Source organism: Heterodontus francisci, chromosome 2 (genome assembly GCF_036365525.1).
Source record: "Heterodontus francisci isolate sHetFra1 chromosome 2, sHetFra1.hap1, whole genome shotgun sequence".
Lineage (NCBI taxonomy): Eukaryota > Metazoa > Chordata > Chondrichthyes > Heterodontiformes > Heterodontidae > Heterodontus > Heterodontus francisci.
In genome coordinates this window covers 81,715,367-81,732,400 of record NC_090372.1, presented here as the reverse complement: position 1 = coordinate 81,732,400, position 17,034 = coordinate 81,715,367, and the positions used below count along the sequence as shown (strand labels likewise).

Genomic DNA, 17,034 nt, shown 5'->3' with positions numbered 1-17,034 from the left:
ATGGTAATGCCGTTAAATGTCAAGAGGAGGTGGTTAAGATACACTTTTGTTGGAGACTGTCATTGCCTGGCACTTGTGTGGTGCAAATATTACTTGCCACTTATCAGGCCAAGCCTGAATATTGTCCAGATCTTGATGCATGTGGGCACAGACTGCTTCATTATCCAGGGAGTTGTGAATGGAACTGAACATTGTGTAATCATCAGTGAATCATAGAGTCATAGCGAGATATAGCACCGAAACAGGCCCTTCGGCCCACTCCGGATTCAATTCCATTTGCCACTTTTCTTCCCACTCAACCAAACCATTCTGGAGTCTACAGCTACCCTCTTCACTATCAACTACACGGCCAATTTTTGTGTCATCAGCAAATTTCCCGATCATGCCTCCCACATTTAAGTCCAAATCATTAATGTATACCACAAACAGCAAGGGACCCAACATGGAGCCCTGTGGAATGCCACTGGAAACTGCTTTCCATTCGCAAAAACATTTGTTGACCATCAGCCTTTGTTTCCTGTCACTGAGCCAATTTTGGATCCAACCTGCCCCATTCCCCTGTATCCCATGGGCTTTCATTTTTCTGACCAGTCATAGAATAGAATCATAGAAATGGTTACAGCACAAGCGGCCATTCGGCCTGTTGTGCCCGTCCTACTCCCCTGCCTTTTCCCCACAGCACTGCAAATATTTTCTCTGCGGATAATTATCTAATTCCCTTTTGAAAGCCATGATATAATCTGCCTGCTTCATATATTCAGGCAGTGCATTTCAGATCCTAAGCACTCGCTGCATAAAAAGTTTTCCCTCATGTCACTTTTGGTTCTTTTGCCATTCACCTTAAATTGGTGTCCTCTGGTTTTCGACCCTTCTGCCAATTGGAACAATTTCTCCCTATCTATTTTGTCCAGTCCCTCATAATTTTGAACACCTCTATCAAATCTCCCCTCAACCTTCTCTAAGGAGAACAGCCCCAGCCTCTCCAATCTATCCTCATAACTGAAGTCCCTCATCCCTGGAACCATTCTCGTAGTAAATCTTTTCTGCACTCTCTCTAAAGCCTTCACATCCTTCCTATAGAGTAGTGCTCAGAATTAGACACAATAGACCAGTTGAGGCCGAATCAGGGTTTTATACAGGTTCACCATAACTATCTTGCTTTTGTACTCTATGCCTCGATTTATAAAGCCCAGGATCCAGTGTGTCTTATTAACCATTTCCTCAACCTGCCCTGCCACCTTCAATAATTTGTGCACATACACTCCAGGTACCTCTGCTCTTGCACCTCCTTGAGAATTGTACCCTTTAGTTTATATTGCCTCTCCTCATTCTTCCTACCAAGATGTATTCCTTCACACTTCTCTGCATTAAATTTCATCTGCATGTGTCCGCCCATTCCACCAGCTTGTCTATGTTCTCTTGAAGTCAATCACTATCCTCCCCACAGTTCACAATACTTCCAAGTTTTTGTTATCCACAAATTTTGGAATTGTGCCCTGCACACCAAAGTATAGGTCATTAATATAAATTAAGAAAAGTAGTGATCCTAATATCGACCTTTGGGGAGCCCCACCTATATACCACATCCCCACTTCTGACCTTATGATTGAAGGAAGGTCATTGATGAAGCAGCTGAAGATGGTTGGGGCTAGGATGCTGCCCCGAAGAACTCCTGCAGTGATATCCTGGGGCTGAGATCATTGGTCTCCAACAACCATAACCATCTTCCCTTGTGCTAGGTATGACTCCAACCAGTAGAGAGTTTTCCACGATTCCCATTCACTTCAATTTTATTAGGGCTCCTTGATACCACACTCGGTCAAATGCTGCCTTGAAGTCAAGGGCAGTCACTCTCACCTCACCTCTAGAATTCAGCTCTTTTGCCTAAGTTGGGAGCAAGGCTGTAATGAAATATGGAGCTGAGTGATCCTGGGTGAAACCAAACTGAGCACTGGTGAGCAGGTTACTGCTGAGTAAGTACTGCTTGATAGCACTGTCAATAATACCTTCTATAACTTGCTGATGATTTAGAGTAGACTGATGGTGCGGTAATTGGCCAGATTGGATTTGTCCTGCTTTTTGTGGACATGACATAGCTGGGCAATTTTCCACTTTGTCAGGTAAATGGTAGCATTGTAGTTGTACTGGAACAGCTTGGCTAGTTCCAGAGCGTATCTTTAGCACTACAGCTGGGATATTAACAGGACCCATAGCCTTTGCTGTATCCAGTGCGTTCAGCTGTTTCTTGATATCATGTGAAATGAACCAAGTTGGCAACTGTGATGCTGGGGTCCTCAGAAGGAGGCCGAGATACACTCAGCCTTGTATTTTGCACTGACGTGCTGGTCTCCACCATCATTCAGGATAGAAATGTTTGTAGAGCTTCCTTCTCCCGTTAGCTGTTTCATAGTCCACCACCATTCATGACTGGATGTGGCAAGACTGCAAACCTTTGACCTCGTCCATTGGTTATAGAATCACTTAGCTCTGTCTATAACATGCTGCTACTTCTGTTTAGTATGCATATAGTCCTATGTTGTAGCTTCACCACGTTGACACCTCATTTTTAGGTATGTCCTGGCATGTTCTACACTCTTCATTGAAGCAGGATTGATGATAATGGTAGAGTGAGGAATATGCCAGCGCATGAGATTATATATAGTGTTGGAATACGATTCTGCTGTTGCTGATGGCTTACAGCCCCACATGGATGCTCAGCTTTGAGCTACTAGATTTGTTCTGAATCTCTCTCATTCAGCATGGTGGTAGTGTCACACTCAGTGCGACAACAGGACTTCTCCATAAGGACTGTGCAGTGGTCGCTCCTACCAATACAGTCATGGATTGATGCATCTGCAACAGGTAGATTTGGGAAGATGATGTCAAGTATATTCTTCCCCCTGTTGATTCTCTCACCACTTATGGCAGCTAGCCTGGTCAGTAGTGGTGCTACAGGTCCACTGTTGGGGATGGACATTGAAGTTGCCCACCCAGAATACATTCTGTGCCTATGCTATCCTCAGTGCTTCTTCCAAGTGGTGATCAACCTGGAGGAGTATTGATTCATCAGTTGAGGGAGGGCAGTAGGTGGTATTCAGCAGGTTTCCTTGCCCATGACCTGATGGCATAAGACTTCATGGGGTCTAAAGTCAATGTTGAGGGCTCCCAGGGCCACTCCCTCCACTTTATATCACTGTGTTTGGTGAGTCTGTCCTGCCAGTGGGACAGGACATACCCAGGAATGGTGTTGGTGGAGTATGGGACATTGGCTGTAAGGTATGATTCAGTGGGTACGACTATGCCAAGTTGTTGCTCAACTAGTTTATGGGCCAGTTCTCCTCATGTTGGCATAAGTCCCCAGATGCTAGTGAGGAGGACTGGTGGGGCCTTTGTCTTTTCCGGTACCTGGGTCAATGCTGGAAGGTCTGTCTAGTTTTATTCTTATCAGGCATTTTTACAGTGGTTTGATATAACTGAGTGGCTTGCCAGGCTATTTCGATGGCAGTTAAATGTCAACCACATTGCACTGGACCTGGAGGCGCTAATAGACCAGACCGGGTCAGGATAACAGATTTCCTTCCCCAAAGGACATGAGTGAACAAAATGAGTTTTACAATGATCCAGTAGTTTGACAGCCAGCATTACTAATACAACTTGTTATTCTAGATTTATTTAACTAATTGAATTTAAATTTCCCAGCTGTTGTGCTGGGATCTGAACTCATGTTTCTGGAGCATTAGTCCAGGTCTCTGGATTGCTCATCTAGTAGCATAATTATGCTATTGTTCCCTTGTCTTGTTGGGGTTGAACCTAGATTCTCAATGTAGTTACATACTAAAAGGTACAAGTAAAAAAGGGAAAAACTCTTCCTCAGCAAATAATGAACATCATGTCATTAGGAATGTTGTCATCATTAATTTATTTAATCAGTACATTGCATCACAACTGTGCTCCACAATTCAAAAATCAATGACTACAATAAGTGTATTATTAGTGATCTGCAAGGGCTATATTATCCATTACCTGACACATACAAAACATTTTTGACCATAATTAAAAAGCATTTTTTAAGCTTCGCTTTGTAATTTAACTAGTTATAAATTGATGAAATTGGACATAATCAATAGTTAGCAGTGCTAAGTTGACATTTCTTACTGCAACTGACTGCAATACAGCAACTTAAAGATGCAAAATCCCATTTTTCTTTGCAACAAATCACTTAAAATTCTGAACTGATTAACAGCTGAAACAATACCTAAATATTCAGCAAGACAGAAACGTTTTTAAATGCTTGTTTGCAGTGATTTTTTAATTGCTCAGAAATGGAAACCAGTCTCACCGAGAGATATCTAGAATTTGAATGCAACTCTACCAGTTTTCTTAAGTACAGACTTCCAGTAGCACAGAAACAGAGTGATCTTTAAATGTTTCCATTTTAATGCTTTTTTTTTCAATTAATCCTTCTTGCTAACCTCCCATGCTGTTCACCTTGGCTTCCAGTGAGCAACCACATATTTTCTCCCTTTTATCCATTACTGTAATAAGCTGCTAAGATGGATCCCAGCCAATTTTCCCTCTTTTCCCGATGGGCATCTCATCTTCATTCTGTGCTCTGTCTAGAAGCTTAGCTAAATTAGTCACCTCGCCACCTTGAGAAAGCCAGAGAATGAAAGCCGACCAATACTGGAATACAAATTCAACTCTCCCATTCCATTAAACAGAAAACTAACATGTGACCATCCAAATTTTCCATTTCAATATCTTAAAAAAAAAACTTTAAATGGGCTATAATTTGGTTTGTTAATGAATTCCAATAGAAAATATTGACATTTTGCAGCTTTAAGATAGTTGAGCATCAATTAGAATGAAGCTTTTTATCAGGTTTTTCAGCAAGCCATCCATTGCTAGATTGCACTGACAAGCTCAACAGGCTGCATGACAGTTGCATATCGCTTATGCACACACTGAAAATAAACTACTGTGCAATTTTGTTTAAAAAATCTCAGTATTTTTTAAAGCAACTATTTGCAGTTTTGTTTTGGGTGGGAATGGCAGTGGGGTTAAGAGAAGTTTCTGAAGAAAAACAGTATATTCCATTAAATATGGAGGCACTTTTAGAGGAATCAAAAATAACTAGAAGGTGCAATATCAGTGCAAAAAGGATGAGCAAAATTTCTTTCTCCACAGAATAAAACAAACTTTCTTTTGAAACAGAATGTTTGATATTCATGATGAACAGAATTTAGCAAATATGAACAGATTATAGGGTTTCCAGTGCCTGGATTGCAAAAGGCCAAGATAGAGAATTTCTGCATCTTTTCCCAAATCCACAGTTGTGCCCAATTGGAGAAGATCACAGCTTAGAGAAAAGAAAAGCTTATTTCTATAACATTCTTGTTTGATATAAAGATGGACTATTAGCTGGAGAAAGAAAATAAAGTCATCGTGCAATAGTTCTGACTCTTGGTGCATTCTGTAAAATTATCAGCAATTCTAGAAAAAGTTTACTTTCCTGAATTGAAATACTGATTATAGAAGCATCAACAGACACTATTGCCTGGCCAACCAATTGTTTCTAACCAAGTTCACATTTCTAAAATAGTGAACAGACGTTCTCATTTGAAAAATTCACAATTATACAGCTCAGCTCCTGAACAGAAAGTCTGCATCGCGCATATTCACAACAGGAATTTTCATAGCAGAAGAAGGAGAGCTATTTCCAGTTTTCCAGAATGCTGCATTGCTTGGGTTGCTCAGTGGTGGGCTAGGAAAAACCCATGAGTTATCATCAAATGAGCCCTTTCCACAGGAACCATTTTCCTCCAAAGCGGCACTGCCAACAGGAGTGGGTCTTGAATTTGTCCATGGTGCAAGGAATTGATCACATAAGGCTGCTGTATCCTGCGGAATATGGCGAGTTGCAGTAAAACTGGAAATTTTCACATCAGCATCCTTTGAAGAGGTACGCGGTGCTCGATAAACTGCCCCAGAAGAATTGAGCTCCAGTTTTCCACAGTCAAGTACCAAGTCATCTAGACACTGAACTGAATGCATAAATCATAGAAAAATCAAAAGTAAATTAGAATTGTGCTTTGTAAATCCATCCCCAAGAGTTTAGGTTGACTATTTATCAGGAAGAGATATAAACAGGCTTCTTGATTACAGTTGTACAAAAGAAAAAACAGCATCTTATCAAATACCAGTAGTTTTACTTTACAATAATGTCAGATAACTTGCTATGGATATGGCCTTCCTAACGTTTTCCCAGACTAGGTCAAGCTGCTTGCACAGGTGAATAATTTAACAAGAGGAAAACCATTGGCAACAATGTCCCTTCAGAGTTTGACTTGATGCGGGAGCCACCTTAATCATGTATTTCCTGTCCCTGTTGCATAAAAGGACCTTTTCCGTGTACCATACCAGAGTCAGCTGAAGAGAGACCCAGTTGTAAGAATAAAGAATTTCAAACAGAGAAAAAAAAATGCAACTCTGAGATGTTGAGTGAGAGAGGGACAATATGAAAGTGAGAGCGCTTTAGAAGGCAACAAAGTAGGGAGCTTTCTAAGTACAGGTAAAGCTACATGCAAAGAATAAGGAAGACTACTTATTAGGTTATTTTGAAGACTTTGTTCATCTTTTCTTCAACGGCCACATGGAAACAAATTATAACCAAGTAGTGCAAAGTAACAGAGGTGGGAGCTTATAATCTAATACAAAGATGAGCTTGGAACAGAGCAGGACCAAAGTACCTCTTCGCTTATTAAAAACTATGCAAGTTGCTCCATGTAGCTAACTTGTAGATGGTGTGACCAAAGCATCATAACTTGAATGGGCTCCAACATTTACTGATGCCTCCTGACTGACAAAGACACATCATACAACACATTTTATAATCCATATTTGCTATTTGTTTAGTTATAGGTTTGAAGATTTTGTTACAAAATAAAACAAAATTGTCTGGAGTAGCAAAGGTCTTACATTATTTGTAGAGCATGCTAGGATTCTGAACATCAATAACATGAAATTACTGAGGTAAATGTAACTCAGCTGGAGTCTGTCCCAGGGAATTACTGGTCGGACGGGGATTTTTTTTTTTAAAAACAAGACCATGACCTTCCAGTGATAATATCACATAGATTGAAGACTGTAATTAGACCACTGAGCTACCCAACTGTACCTGAACAAAGGTAATTGATTAGTAAATAAAACGGCAAACATATTAATAAGGAGCATTTTGATTATATTTGTTGTGAGTTAACCTCAAAAAGAGGCACGGCAGGGCAACTCAGACCTTGGAATGTGCTTCCTGTGACACGGACAACCACAGATGCAAGAGGTGTCGTCGGGTGGAGGAGCTCGAGCTCCAGGTTTTGCAGCTTGAGCAACAGCAGACGTCATTGTGGTCCATCCACAAAGATGGGTTTTTCGTGGAGAGCACATTTCAGGGGGTGATCACCCTGCAGCTTGACAGAGTGCAGACAGAAAGGGACTGCGTGATTGCCAGACGGACAAAGAAAAGAGCAGACAGATAGTGCAGGAGATCCCTGAGAGCATCTTCCTCTAACCAGTATTCAGTTCTGAATACTGATGGGGTAGAGGGTTCCTCTAGGGAGTGCAACCACAGCCAAGGCCATAGCACCATGTGTGGCTCAGCTGTACAGGAAAGGAGGAGGAAAGTCAAGAGAGCAATAGTTATAGAGGAGTCCATAGTTAGAGAAGCAGACAGACATCTCTGTGGTAACAGATGTGATTCCAGGATGGTATGTTGCCTCCCTGATGCCAAGGTCAAGGATATCACCGAGCGGCTGCAGAATATTCTGAAGGAGGAGGGTGAATAGCCAGGGGTCATGGTCCATATCAGTACCAATGACATAGATAGAAAAGTGTTGAAGTCCTGCAGGCAGATTTTAAGGAGTTAGGAAAGATATTAAGGAGCAGGATCTCAAAAGGTAGTAATCTCAGGATTACTTCTGGTGCCATGCGCTAGTGAGTACAGAACTAGGAGACAGCAGATGAATGCATGCTGGAGAGATGGTGCAGAAGGGAGGGCTTTAGATTCCTGAAGCATTGGGACTGGTTCTGGGGAAGGTAGGATCTGTACAGGCCAGGGTGATAGCACCTCAACAGAACTGGGACCAATATCCCCAGCGGCAGGTTTGCTAGTGCTGTTGGGGAAGTTTAAACTAGCTAGGCAGCGGAATGGGAAGCTGAGCACAGATTCTAAAGGGACGACAGCAGAGCTGGAAATGGAAAGCAGAAAATTAACAAGAGAGTTTGGAAGGCAGAACAAAGAAAGGTTGGAAAATAGACAAAAAAGGAGTCCGGTTGTGCTTAATGGTATGTACCTAAATGCAAGGAGTAGAGTGAATAAGGTAGATGAGCTGAGGGCACAGATTGACACGTGTAAGTATGATTTTTTAAGCTATTACTGAAACATGGCTTAGAAAGGGGCAGGAATGGCAGCTTAACATTCCTGGTTACAAGGTTTTCAGACGAGATAGAGAGGAGGATTAAAAAAAGAGGTGGAGTGGCAATATTGATTAAAGAAACAATTATAAATGTGAGAAGGGATGATATGTTAGAGAGATCATCAAATGAGGCTATATGGGTTGAACTGAAGAATAAAAAAGGGGTAATCACATTGCTGGGAGTGTACTATCGACGTCCAGAAAGTTTGAAAGAGCAAATTTTTATGCAAGCTTCTGACAAATGCAAAATCAATAAGGCAATAACAGTGGGGGATTTCAATTACCCTAATATTAACTGGGATACAATCAGTGTAAAAGATACAGAGGGCACAGAATTCCTAAAGTGCATTCAGGAGAACATTTTTTAGTATCAGTATGTGGCAAACCCAACAAAAATGGAGAGCAATTCTGGATTTAGTTTTAGCAAATGAAGCTGGGAAGGTGGAAAGAGTATCAGTGGAAGAGCACTTTTGTGGTAGTGATCATAATTCAGTTAGATTTAGCATAGTTATGAAAAATGACAAAGATAAAATAGAAGTAAAGGTTCCAAATTGGGTGAAGGCCTATTTTACTAGGCTGAAAAGCGATTTAGCAAAAGTGGACTGGAAACAGCTACTTGAAGGTAAATCGGTGTCAGAGCAATGGGAGGCATTCAAGGGGTTTAGGGTAAACATGTTCCAACAAAGAAGGTAGGTGGGACAGCCAAATATAGAGCCTCTTGGCTGACAAGCTGCATAGAGGGAAAGAGGAGGTAAAAAAGGAAGCTTATGTCAGACCCGAGAGCTTAATACTGCAGAAAGCCGAGAAGAGTAGAGAAAATGTAGGGGCGAAATTAAAAGGAAAATTAGGAAAGCAAAGAGAAGGCATGAAAAATACTGAGTTTTCCTGGATTTTGCTTGCTAAAGATATTTTGTAAGTACGTAAAGAGCAAGAGGATAACTAGGGAAAGAGTAGGGCATATTAGGGACCAAAAGGTGACCCGTGTGTGGAGGCAGAGGACATATGTAAGGTTCTTAATGAATACTTTGCGGCTGTCTTTACAAAAGAGGGGTTCGACGACAATGATGTAGTTAACGAAGAGTAGTGTGAAATATTGGATGGGATAAACATTGTAAGAGAGAAAGTATTAAAGGGTTTGAAGTCTTTGAAAATAGATAATTTGTCAGGCCTGGATGAAATATATCCCAGGTTGTTAAAAGAAACAATGGAGGAAATTGCGGAGGCTCTGACCATATTTCAATCCTCCCTGGTTACAGGAGAGGCACCAGAGGATTGAGGACTGCCAACATTGTACCATTGTTTAAAAAGGGAGGAAGGGATAATCTGAGTAATTAAAGGCCAGTTAGATTAACTTTGGTTGTGGGCAAATTATTGGAATCAATTCTGAGGGACAGCATAAACCTTCATTAGAAAGGAATATATTAATCAAGGAAAGTCAGGATGGATTTATTAAGGGAAGGTCATGTTTGACTAACTTGGTTGAATCTTTTGAGGGGATGACAAGTTGGGTTGATGAGGACAGTGTGGTGGATGCGATCTACATGGATTTTGGCAAGGCTTTTGACAAGATCCCAGCAGGCTGGTCAAAAAAGTAAAAGGCCTTGGGATCCAAGGGAGAGTGGCAAATTGCATTCAAAATTGGCCTAGTGGCAGGAAACAACAGGTAATGGTTGACAGGTGTTTTTGCAACAACAACTACTTAAATTTATATAGCTGTTACGAGTGGGATTCCTTAGGGCTCAATCCTTTGCTTTTTGTAGTTTATATTAATGAAATGTAGGAGGCATGATAAAGAAGTTTGCAGATGATACAAAAATTGGCCGTGTGGTTGACAGTGAGGAAGAAAGCTTTAGACTGCAGGAAGATATCAATGGTCTGGTCAGTTTGGCAGAAAAGTAGAAAATGGACTTCAATATGGAGAAATGTGAGGTAATGCATTTTGGAAGGTGCAATAAATGGGAGGATACGAAGTAGTGTGGAGGAATAGAGGGACCATGGAGTGTATGTCCACAGATCCTTAAAGGTAGCATGACAGGTCGATAGGGTAGTTAAGAAGGAATATGGCATGCTTTCCTTTATTAGTTGAGGCATAGAATATAAGAGTAGGGAGGTAGAGTAGAATTGTATACAACAGCTTGTATACAGTTCTGGTCATCATATTACAGGAAAGATGTGAATGCACTGGAGAGGGCGCAGAGGAGATTTTCAAGGATGTTGCCAGACCTGGAAAATTTAGCTATGAGGAAAGATCGGATTTGCTAGGGTTGTTTTCCTTGGTACAGAGGAGGCTGAGGGGTGATTTAATTCAGGTGTATAAAATTATGAGGGGCCTAGATAAAGTACATAGGGACAACCTATTTACCTTAGTAGAGGAGTCAAAAACCAGAGGGCATAGATTTAAAGTAATTGGTGGAAGGATTCTAGGGGAGATGAGGAAACATTTGTTTCCAGCCAGAGGCTGGTAGGGACTTGGAACTCACTGCCTGAAAGGGTGGTTGAGGCAGAAACTCTCACCACATTTAAAAAATACCTGGATGCCTACTTGAAGAGCTGTGACCTACAGGGCTACGGATCTAGTATAGGAAGATGGGATTAGGCTGGGTAGCTGTTTGTTGACCGGCATGGATACAAGGGGCCAAATGGCCTCCTTCTGTGTCACATTTTCTATAATTATAATGACCATTGCAGCTAAAACTTGCAAAACTAGCGTGCAACATTTTGGGTATTCTAATCTTTATCTTTGCTCTAGTAAATCACTGGAGCAACTACTGAACCCTGGGGTTAGCTGATACAGTGACTGTGCCTAGATGATTTTTGGTATGGAGGACTCCAACATCATCAGCGCAGCTTGTGAGCCAAAATGGAATGCGTAATCACTATTAGATAATTTCTTAGAATGATCCCAACCTAAACCCGATTCTCTTTCTGAAATGGAATTTGAAGTTCTCCGTGGAAGCAGAAATCAACAGCATTTGTATGGAGAACTAATACAGAAAATTAGATTATGATATGCACTGTATAGCTTAGAAACCACGCAACAATACATTTAAGAATTCACATTTTTTTTCACACTTTAAAATCAGGTATCACCGTCAACTGAAGTTAATGGTGAGTAGGCTAGAGGGGGAACAGCTTCAGGCAATATAGGTTTGATGTAAAACATAGCAAAAGAAACATGTTACATATCAATAACAACTTGCATTTATATAGCACCTTTAATGCAGTAAAGCATTCTAATGCACTTCACAAGAAGCATTAGCAAACAAAATTTGACATTGAGCCACATAGGGAGATATTAGGGCAGATGACTAAAAATTCGGCCAAAGCAGTAAAGATCATCTTAAAAGGAGGAGAAGTAGAGAGGCGGAGGGGGTTTAGGGCGGGAATTCCAGAGCTTAGGACAGATGAAGGCACGGCCCCCAATAGTGGAGCAATTAAGCTTAGGATGCGCAAGAAGCCAAAATTGAAGGAATGCAGAGTTCTCAGAGGCTTGGGGCTGGAGGAGGTTAGAGACAGGGAGGGGGCGAGGCCATGGAAGGATTGGAAAACAAGGATGAGAATTTTAAAATTGAGGTGTTGCTCAACTGGATCCAATACAGATCAGCGAGCACAGGGGTAGATTCATAAAATCACTATGTTTACAGCACAAAAAGAGGCCTCTTGGCCCATTGTGTCTGCACCAGCTGGAAAAAAGAGCCACCGACCCCAATCCCACTTTCCAGCATTTGGTCCGTAGCCCTGAATGTTATAGCACTTCAGGTGCACATCCAGGCACCTTTTAAATGAGATGAGGTTTTATGTCTCTACTATCCTTTCAGGCAGCGAGTTCCAGATCCCCACCACCCTCTGGTGACATTTTTTGCCTCATCTCCCTTCTAATCCTTCAACCAATCACTTTAAATCTATGGCCCCAAGTCACTGACCCCTCTGCTAAGGTAAATAGGCCCTCTCCATCCACCCTATCCAGGCCCCTCACAATTTTGTACATCTCCCCTCAGCCTCCTTTGTTCCAAGGAGAAAACCCCAGCCTATCCAATCTTTCTCACAGCTGCAATTTTCTTGTCCAGGCAACATCCTCGTAAATCTCCTCTGTACCCTCTCTACTGCAATTGCATCCTTTCTGTAATGAGGTAACCAGAACTGCACACGGTACTCAAGTTGTGGCCTAACCAATGTTTCACAAAGCTCCAGCATAACCTCCCTACTCTTATATTCTATGCCTCGGCTAATAAAGGAAAGGATTCCCTATGCCTTCTTAACCATCTTATAGGCCTGTCCTGCTGCCTTCAGGAATCTGTGGACATGCACTCCAAGATCCCTCACTTCCTCTACACCTCTCATTATCCTCCCATTTATTGTGTATTCTTTTGCATTGTTAGATATCCCCAAATGCAACACCTCATACTTCTCTGGGTTAAATTCCATTTGCTACTTTTCTGCCCACCTGACCAGTCCAATGATATCTTTCTGCATTCTACAGCTATCCTCCTTGCTATTAACCAAGTGATAAACTTTTGTGTCATCTGCCAATTTCTTGATCATTCCCCCTAAATTTACATCCAAATCATTAATATATACCACAAAAATCAGGGGACCTAGTACTGAGCCTGTGGGATCCCATGGAAACAGCCTTCCAGTCACAAAAACACCGATTAACAATTACCCTTTGTTTCCTGCTACTGAGCCAATTTTGTATCCAGCTTGCTATACTCCTCTGGATCCCATAGGCTTTTATTTTTATCATACCGTGAGTTCCTTGACATCCAGGGGGTTCTAGATTTGGCTGTCCCACCCTTTCCCTTTGTGGGAACATGTTTACTCTGAGCCCCCGAATCTCCCCTTTGAATGCCTCCCACTGCTCTGACACTGATTTACCTTCAAGTAGTTGTTTCCAGTTTATTTTTGCTAAATTATTTCTCAGCTTAGTAAAATTAGCCTTACCCCAATTTAGAACATTTAACTCCTGTTCTATTTCTGTCCTTTTCCATAATTATGTTAAAACTGACTGAATTATGATCACTACCACAAAATGCTCTCCCACTGCCACTCCTTCCACCTGACCAGCTTCATTTCTTAAAACCAAGTTTGGAACCATGTCCTCTCTTGTTGGACTTGCAACATTCTGGCAAAAAAATTCTCTTGATTGCAACTTAAGAATTCTGTTCCCTCCATTCCTCTCACACTAAAACTAGTCAGTTTGGGTCAGTTAAAATCTCCTATTATTACAGCCCTATTGTTTTTGCAATATGAGTGATGGGTGAACGGGATTAGGCGTGAGTTAGGATGTAGGCGGCAGAGTTTTGGATGAGCTGATGTTTAGGTGGGGTGGAAATGGAAGGCCAGTCAGAAGAGTATTAGAATAACCAAGTCCCAAGGTAACAAAGGCATGAACGAGGGTTTCAGCAGCAAATGGGCTGAGCCAGGGGCAGAGTCAGGCAATGTTACAGAGGTGGAAGCAGGTGGTCTTGGTGATGGAGCAGATGGAGGGAGATGACTTTTGCCAAAAAAAACTTTCTGTACTGAAGAACAAACTACCAAACAGAAAGTGGACATTTTGGTGTGTGCAAAGGTAATGTAAGGGACTGAAAGTCAACAGCAGAAAGAGAACTGATATGTGGATCAGAATGAGTCCTATATATGCAACAGGAATAGAATACCTGCATGACAACAGTATTGTTAAAGGGACAGAGCTCCTGTACTTAATCCTCAAACCAGCCCTGAACAAGGTGGCGTTTTTGCATCATGCACGTTTGTTGTTGAATATGAAAAATGCGATTGTTGAATGAAGAAAATAACAATTTAAAAAAGTCTGTACATTACTCCGTGAGCATAACCTGGAGGATAGACTCAGAAATGCGCCAATACTGCTGATATCAAGTTATACTCAAATTCCCAGTCAATTGCATTAGAACATGCCTGAACATAAAAATGATGGTAAATCTGGATCATTGTCCAGAGTGGTTCAAACATAACTGGAACATAAACAATGATCCCTCAAGGTTCTCGGGTAGGGGACTGTAAAAGCATGATAAAAATGTTCCCTTCAAAGTGAGGCAGAGGAGTGCAAGGCGAGCAGCACACATGTTTCTGTCAAAGATTTTAAAAATCCATGCTATCTGTTCAGCAGCAGGCTGCACAAGGCAGTGCTGGATCACCATCCTGGGGGCAGGCAGCAGCAGTTCTGGTCCAGGAGCTCACAACCATCATTGACTGATCACAAGCCCAGCATCTTTCTACCACAACCCACCTTGCTAGGCCCGAGTTTACTGGAAGACTGTCTGCACAGGGGAGCAACTGACCAAAGGGCTCGTCTAGGCACTGGGCTCAAGCGGGGTGCCTTGTGGGAGTAATGGGAATTTCAAGCCTGTCTCCACTACATCCTCTTTCTCCTCCTTTGTCAAGAGGGGCAGGGCAAAGCTAGAACATTGGGACTTTCGCAGTTATACCCCATTCGTTAATTTTGATGCGTTACTGATGCTAATTTTTAACTTCAAAGAAAATCTTCATTTAAATATTATTTAAATCCTTATTTTACATTTTCAAAGTTTGCATGATTTGAATTTCTGACGTTTAAATTAGGTGAACTCAGTTTTCCAATGATTCGTAATTTTTTATTATTGTTGATCAAAGGTATATTCTTGTAAATGGCTTTTTAAATTTCTAAAGAGAGTTTAACATTGTAAAGTGTAATGTCAGCCGAGGCCCATACACTCTCTGGGCCAGGTACTTGCATATGGGGTACTTTCTCCGAGCCTCCTGTCTCTTTCTTCCTCCTGATACTTCTCCATTATAATATGAATATGAATAGGGTACAATAAATTTCTGCAGCTACAAAAGCTGAGAATGGCTTCAATACTTTATGGATCAGCTGATTTGTGGTTCCTTCAGGTGACTAGTGGTGTCTATGTGTCTGAAAATCTGGCCAAAATTTGAAGAGATTCTCTAAACAAATGCAATTGCAGAACACTTGCACTGGAAACCTCGGGGCAGAGTTAGTTTTATAAGTGGAGATGCGTTTGCAAAGTGATCGACAGACAATTATAAAAGATGGAGGAGATAGGGACATATTGTACTTATGTATGTAGCTCATGCCTAAAATGCCACAATTTTTTAGGCTGCAACATTGTGCCCTGTTGCACGTTTCTGAGCGCAAATATGCAGGAAATTCAAGGCCATTTCCAAAGTGTTCATTCCATGAGTTTGATAATGAATGAATTAGTACATTGAGGTGGAACAAATGAGGAAGACTTCAATGTTAAAGATTATCTTTAAGACTAACATTAATAGTTTGAAATAATTATGGCAAAGCAACAATTCTGGGTAAGTATATTTCAAGCTCATGTAAAGTTTGGTTCAGCAGGTGCAAAGCTAATGGATGAAAGTGACCCTTTGACCTTGATGTTAAACCCTGTAAAGAAGAAGAATCCTTTCATCAATTTTCATTGAAGATTAATCGGAGATAAAATAAAATCGTGGCAGAGTGAAGTTAGTAAAGTTTTTCCATCACACTCTACAGAGATACGTTCCCATAGAATTTAAAGGTGTTCCAGCATGAATGAATAAATGTGTGTATACCGTGTTTTTAAAAATCCATTCACAGGATGTGGGCGACGTTAACTAGGCCGGCATTTATTGCCCAACCCTAATTGCCCTTGAGAAGGTGGTGGTGAGCTGCCTTCTTGAACCACTACAGCCCATTTGGGGTAGGTACACCCACGGTGCTGTTAGGATGGGAGTTCCAGGATTTTGACCCAGCGACAGTGAAGGAACGGCGATGTAGTTCCAAGTCAGGGTGGTGCGTGGCTTGGAGGGGAACTTGCAGGTGGTGGTGTTCCCATGCATCTGCTTCCCTTGTCCTTCTAGGTGGTAGAGGTCGCGGGTTTGGAAGGTGCTGTTGAAGGAGCCTTGGTGTGTTGCTGCAGTGCACCTTGTAGATGGTACACACTGCTGCAACTGAGCGTCGGTGGTGGAGGGAGTGAATGTTTGTGGATGGGGTGCCAATCAAGCGGGCGGCTTTGTCCTGGATGGTGTCAAGCTTCTTCAGTGTTATTGGAGCTGCACGAATCCAGGCAAATGGAGAATATTCCATCACACTCCTGACTTGTACCTTGTAGATGGTGGACAGGCTTTGAGGAGTCAGGAGATGAGTTACTCGTCGCAGGATTCCTAGCCTCTGACCTGCTCTTGCAGCTACGGTATTTATATGTCTACTCTAGTTCAGTTTCTGGTCAAGATGTTGACAGTGGGGGATTCAGCGATCGTAATGCTATTGAATGTCAAGGGAAGATGGCTAGATTCTCTCTTGTTGAAGATGGTCATTGCCTGGCACTTGTGGGCGCGAATGTTTCTTGCCACTTATCAGCCCAAGCCTGGATATTGTCCAGGTGTTGCTGCATTTCTATACGGACTGCTTCAGTATCTGAGGAATCACAAATGGTGAACATTGTGCAGTGAACATCCCCACTTATGACCTTATGATTGAAGGAAGGTCATTGATGAAGCAACTGAAGATGGTTGGTCCTAGGACATTACCCGGAGGAACTCATGCAATGATGTCCTGGAACTG

General features: G+C 41.8%; 1 protein-coding gene across 3 annotated transcripts in view; it reads right to left on the bottom strand.

Moving 5' to 3' along the window:
- Positions 1–5,268: 5,268 nt before the first annotated feature.
- azi2 (5-azacytidine induced 2) overlaps positions 5,269–17,034 on the bottom strand; it is a 123,237-nt gene continuing 111,471 nt past the window's right edge. For all 3 annotated transcript variants that reach the window (XM_068059682.1, XM_068059691.1, XM_068059675.1), the window contains one exon: positions 5,269–6,044. In XM_068059682.1, coding sequence (XP_067915783.1) covers positions 5,644–6,044 — 401 coding nt within the window. In that variant the 3' untranslated portion in view covers positions 5,269–5,643. The remainder of the gene's footprint in view (positions 6,045–17,034) is intronic.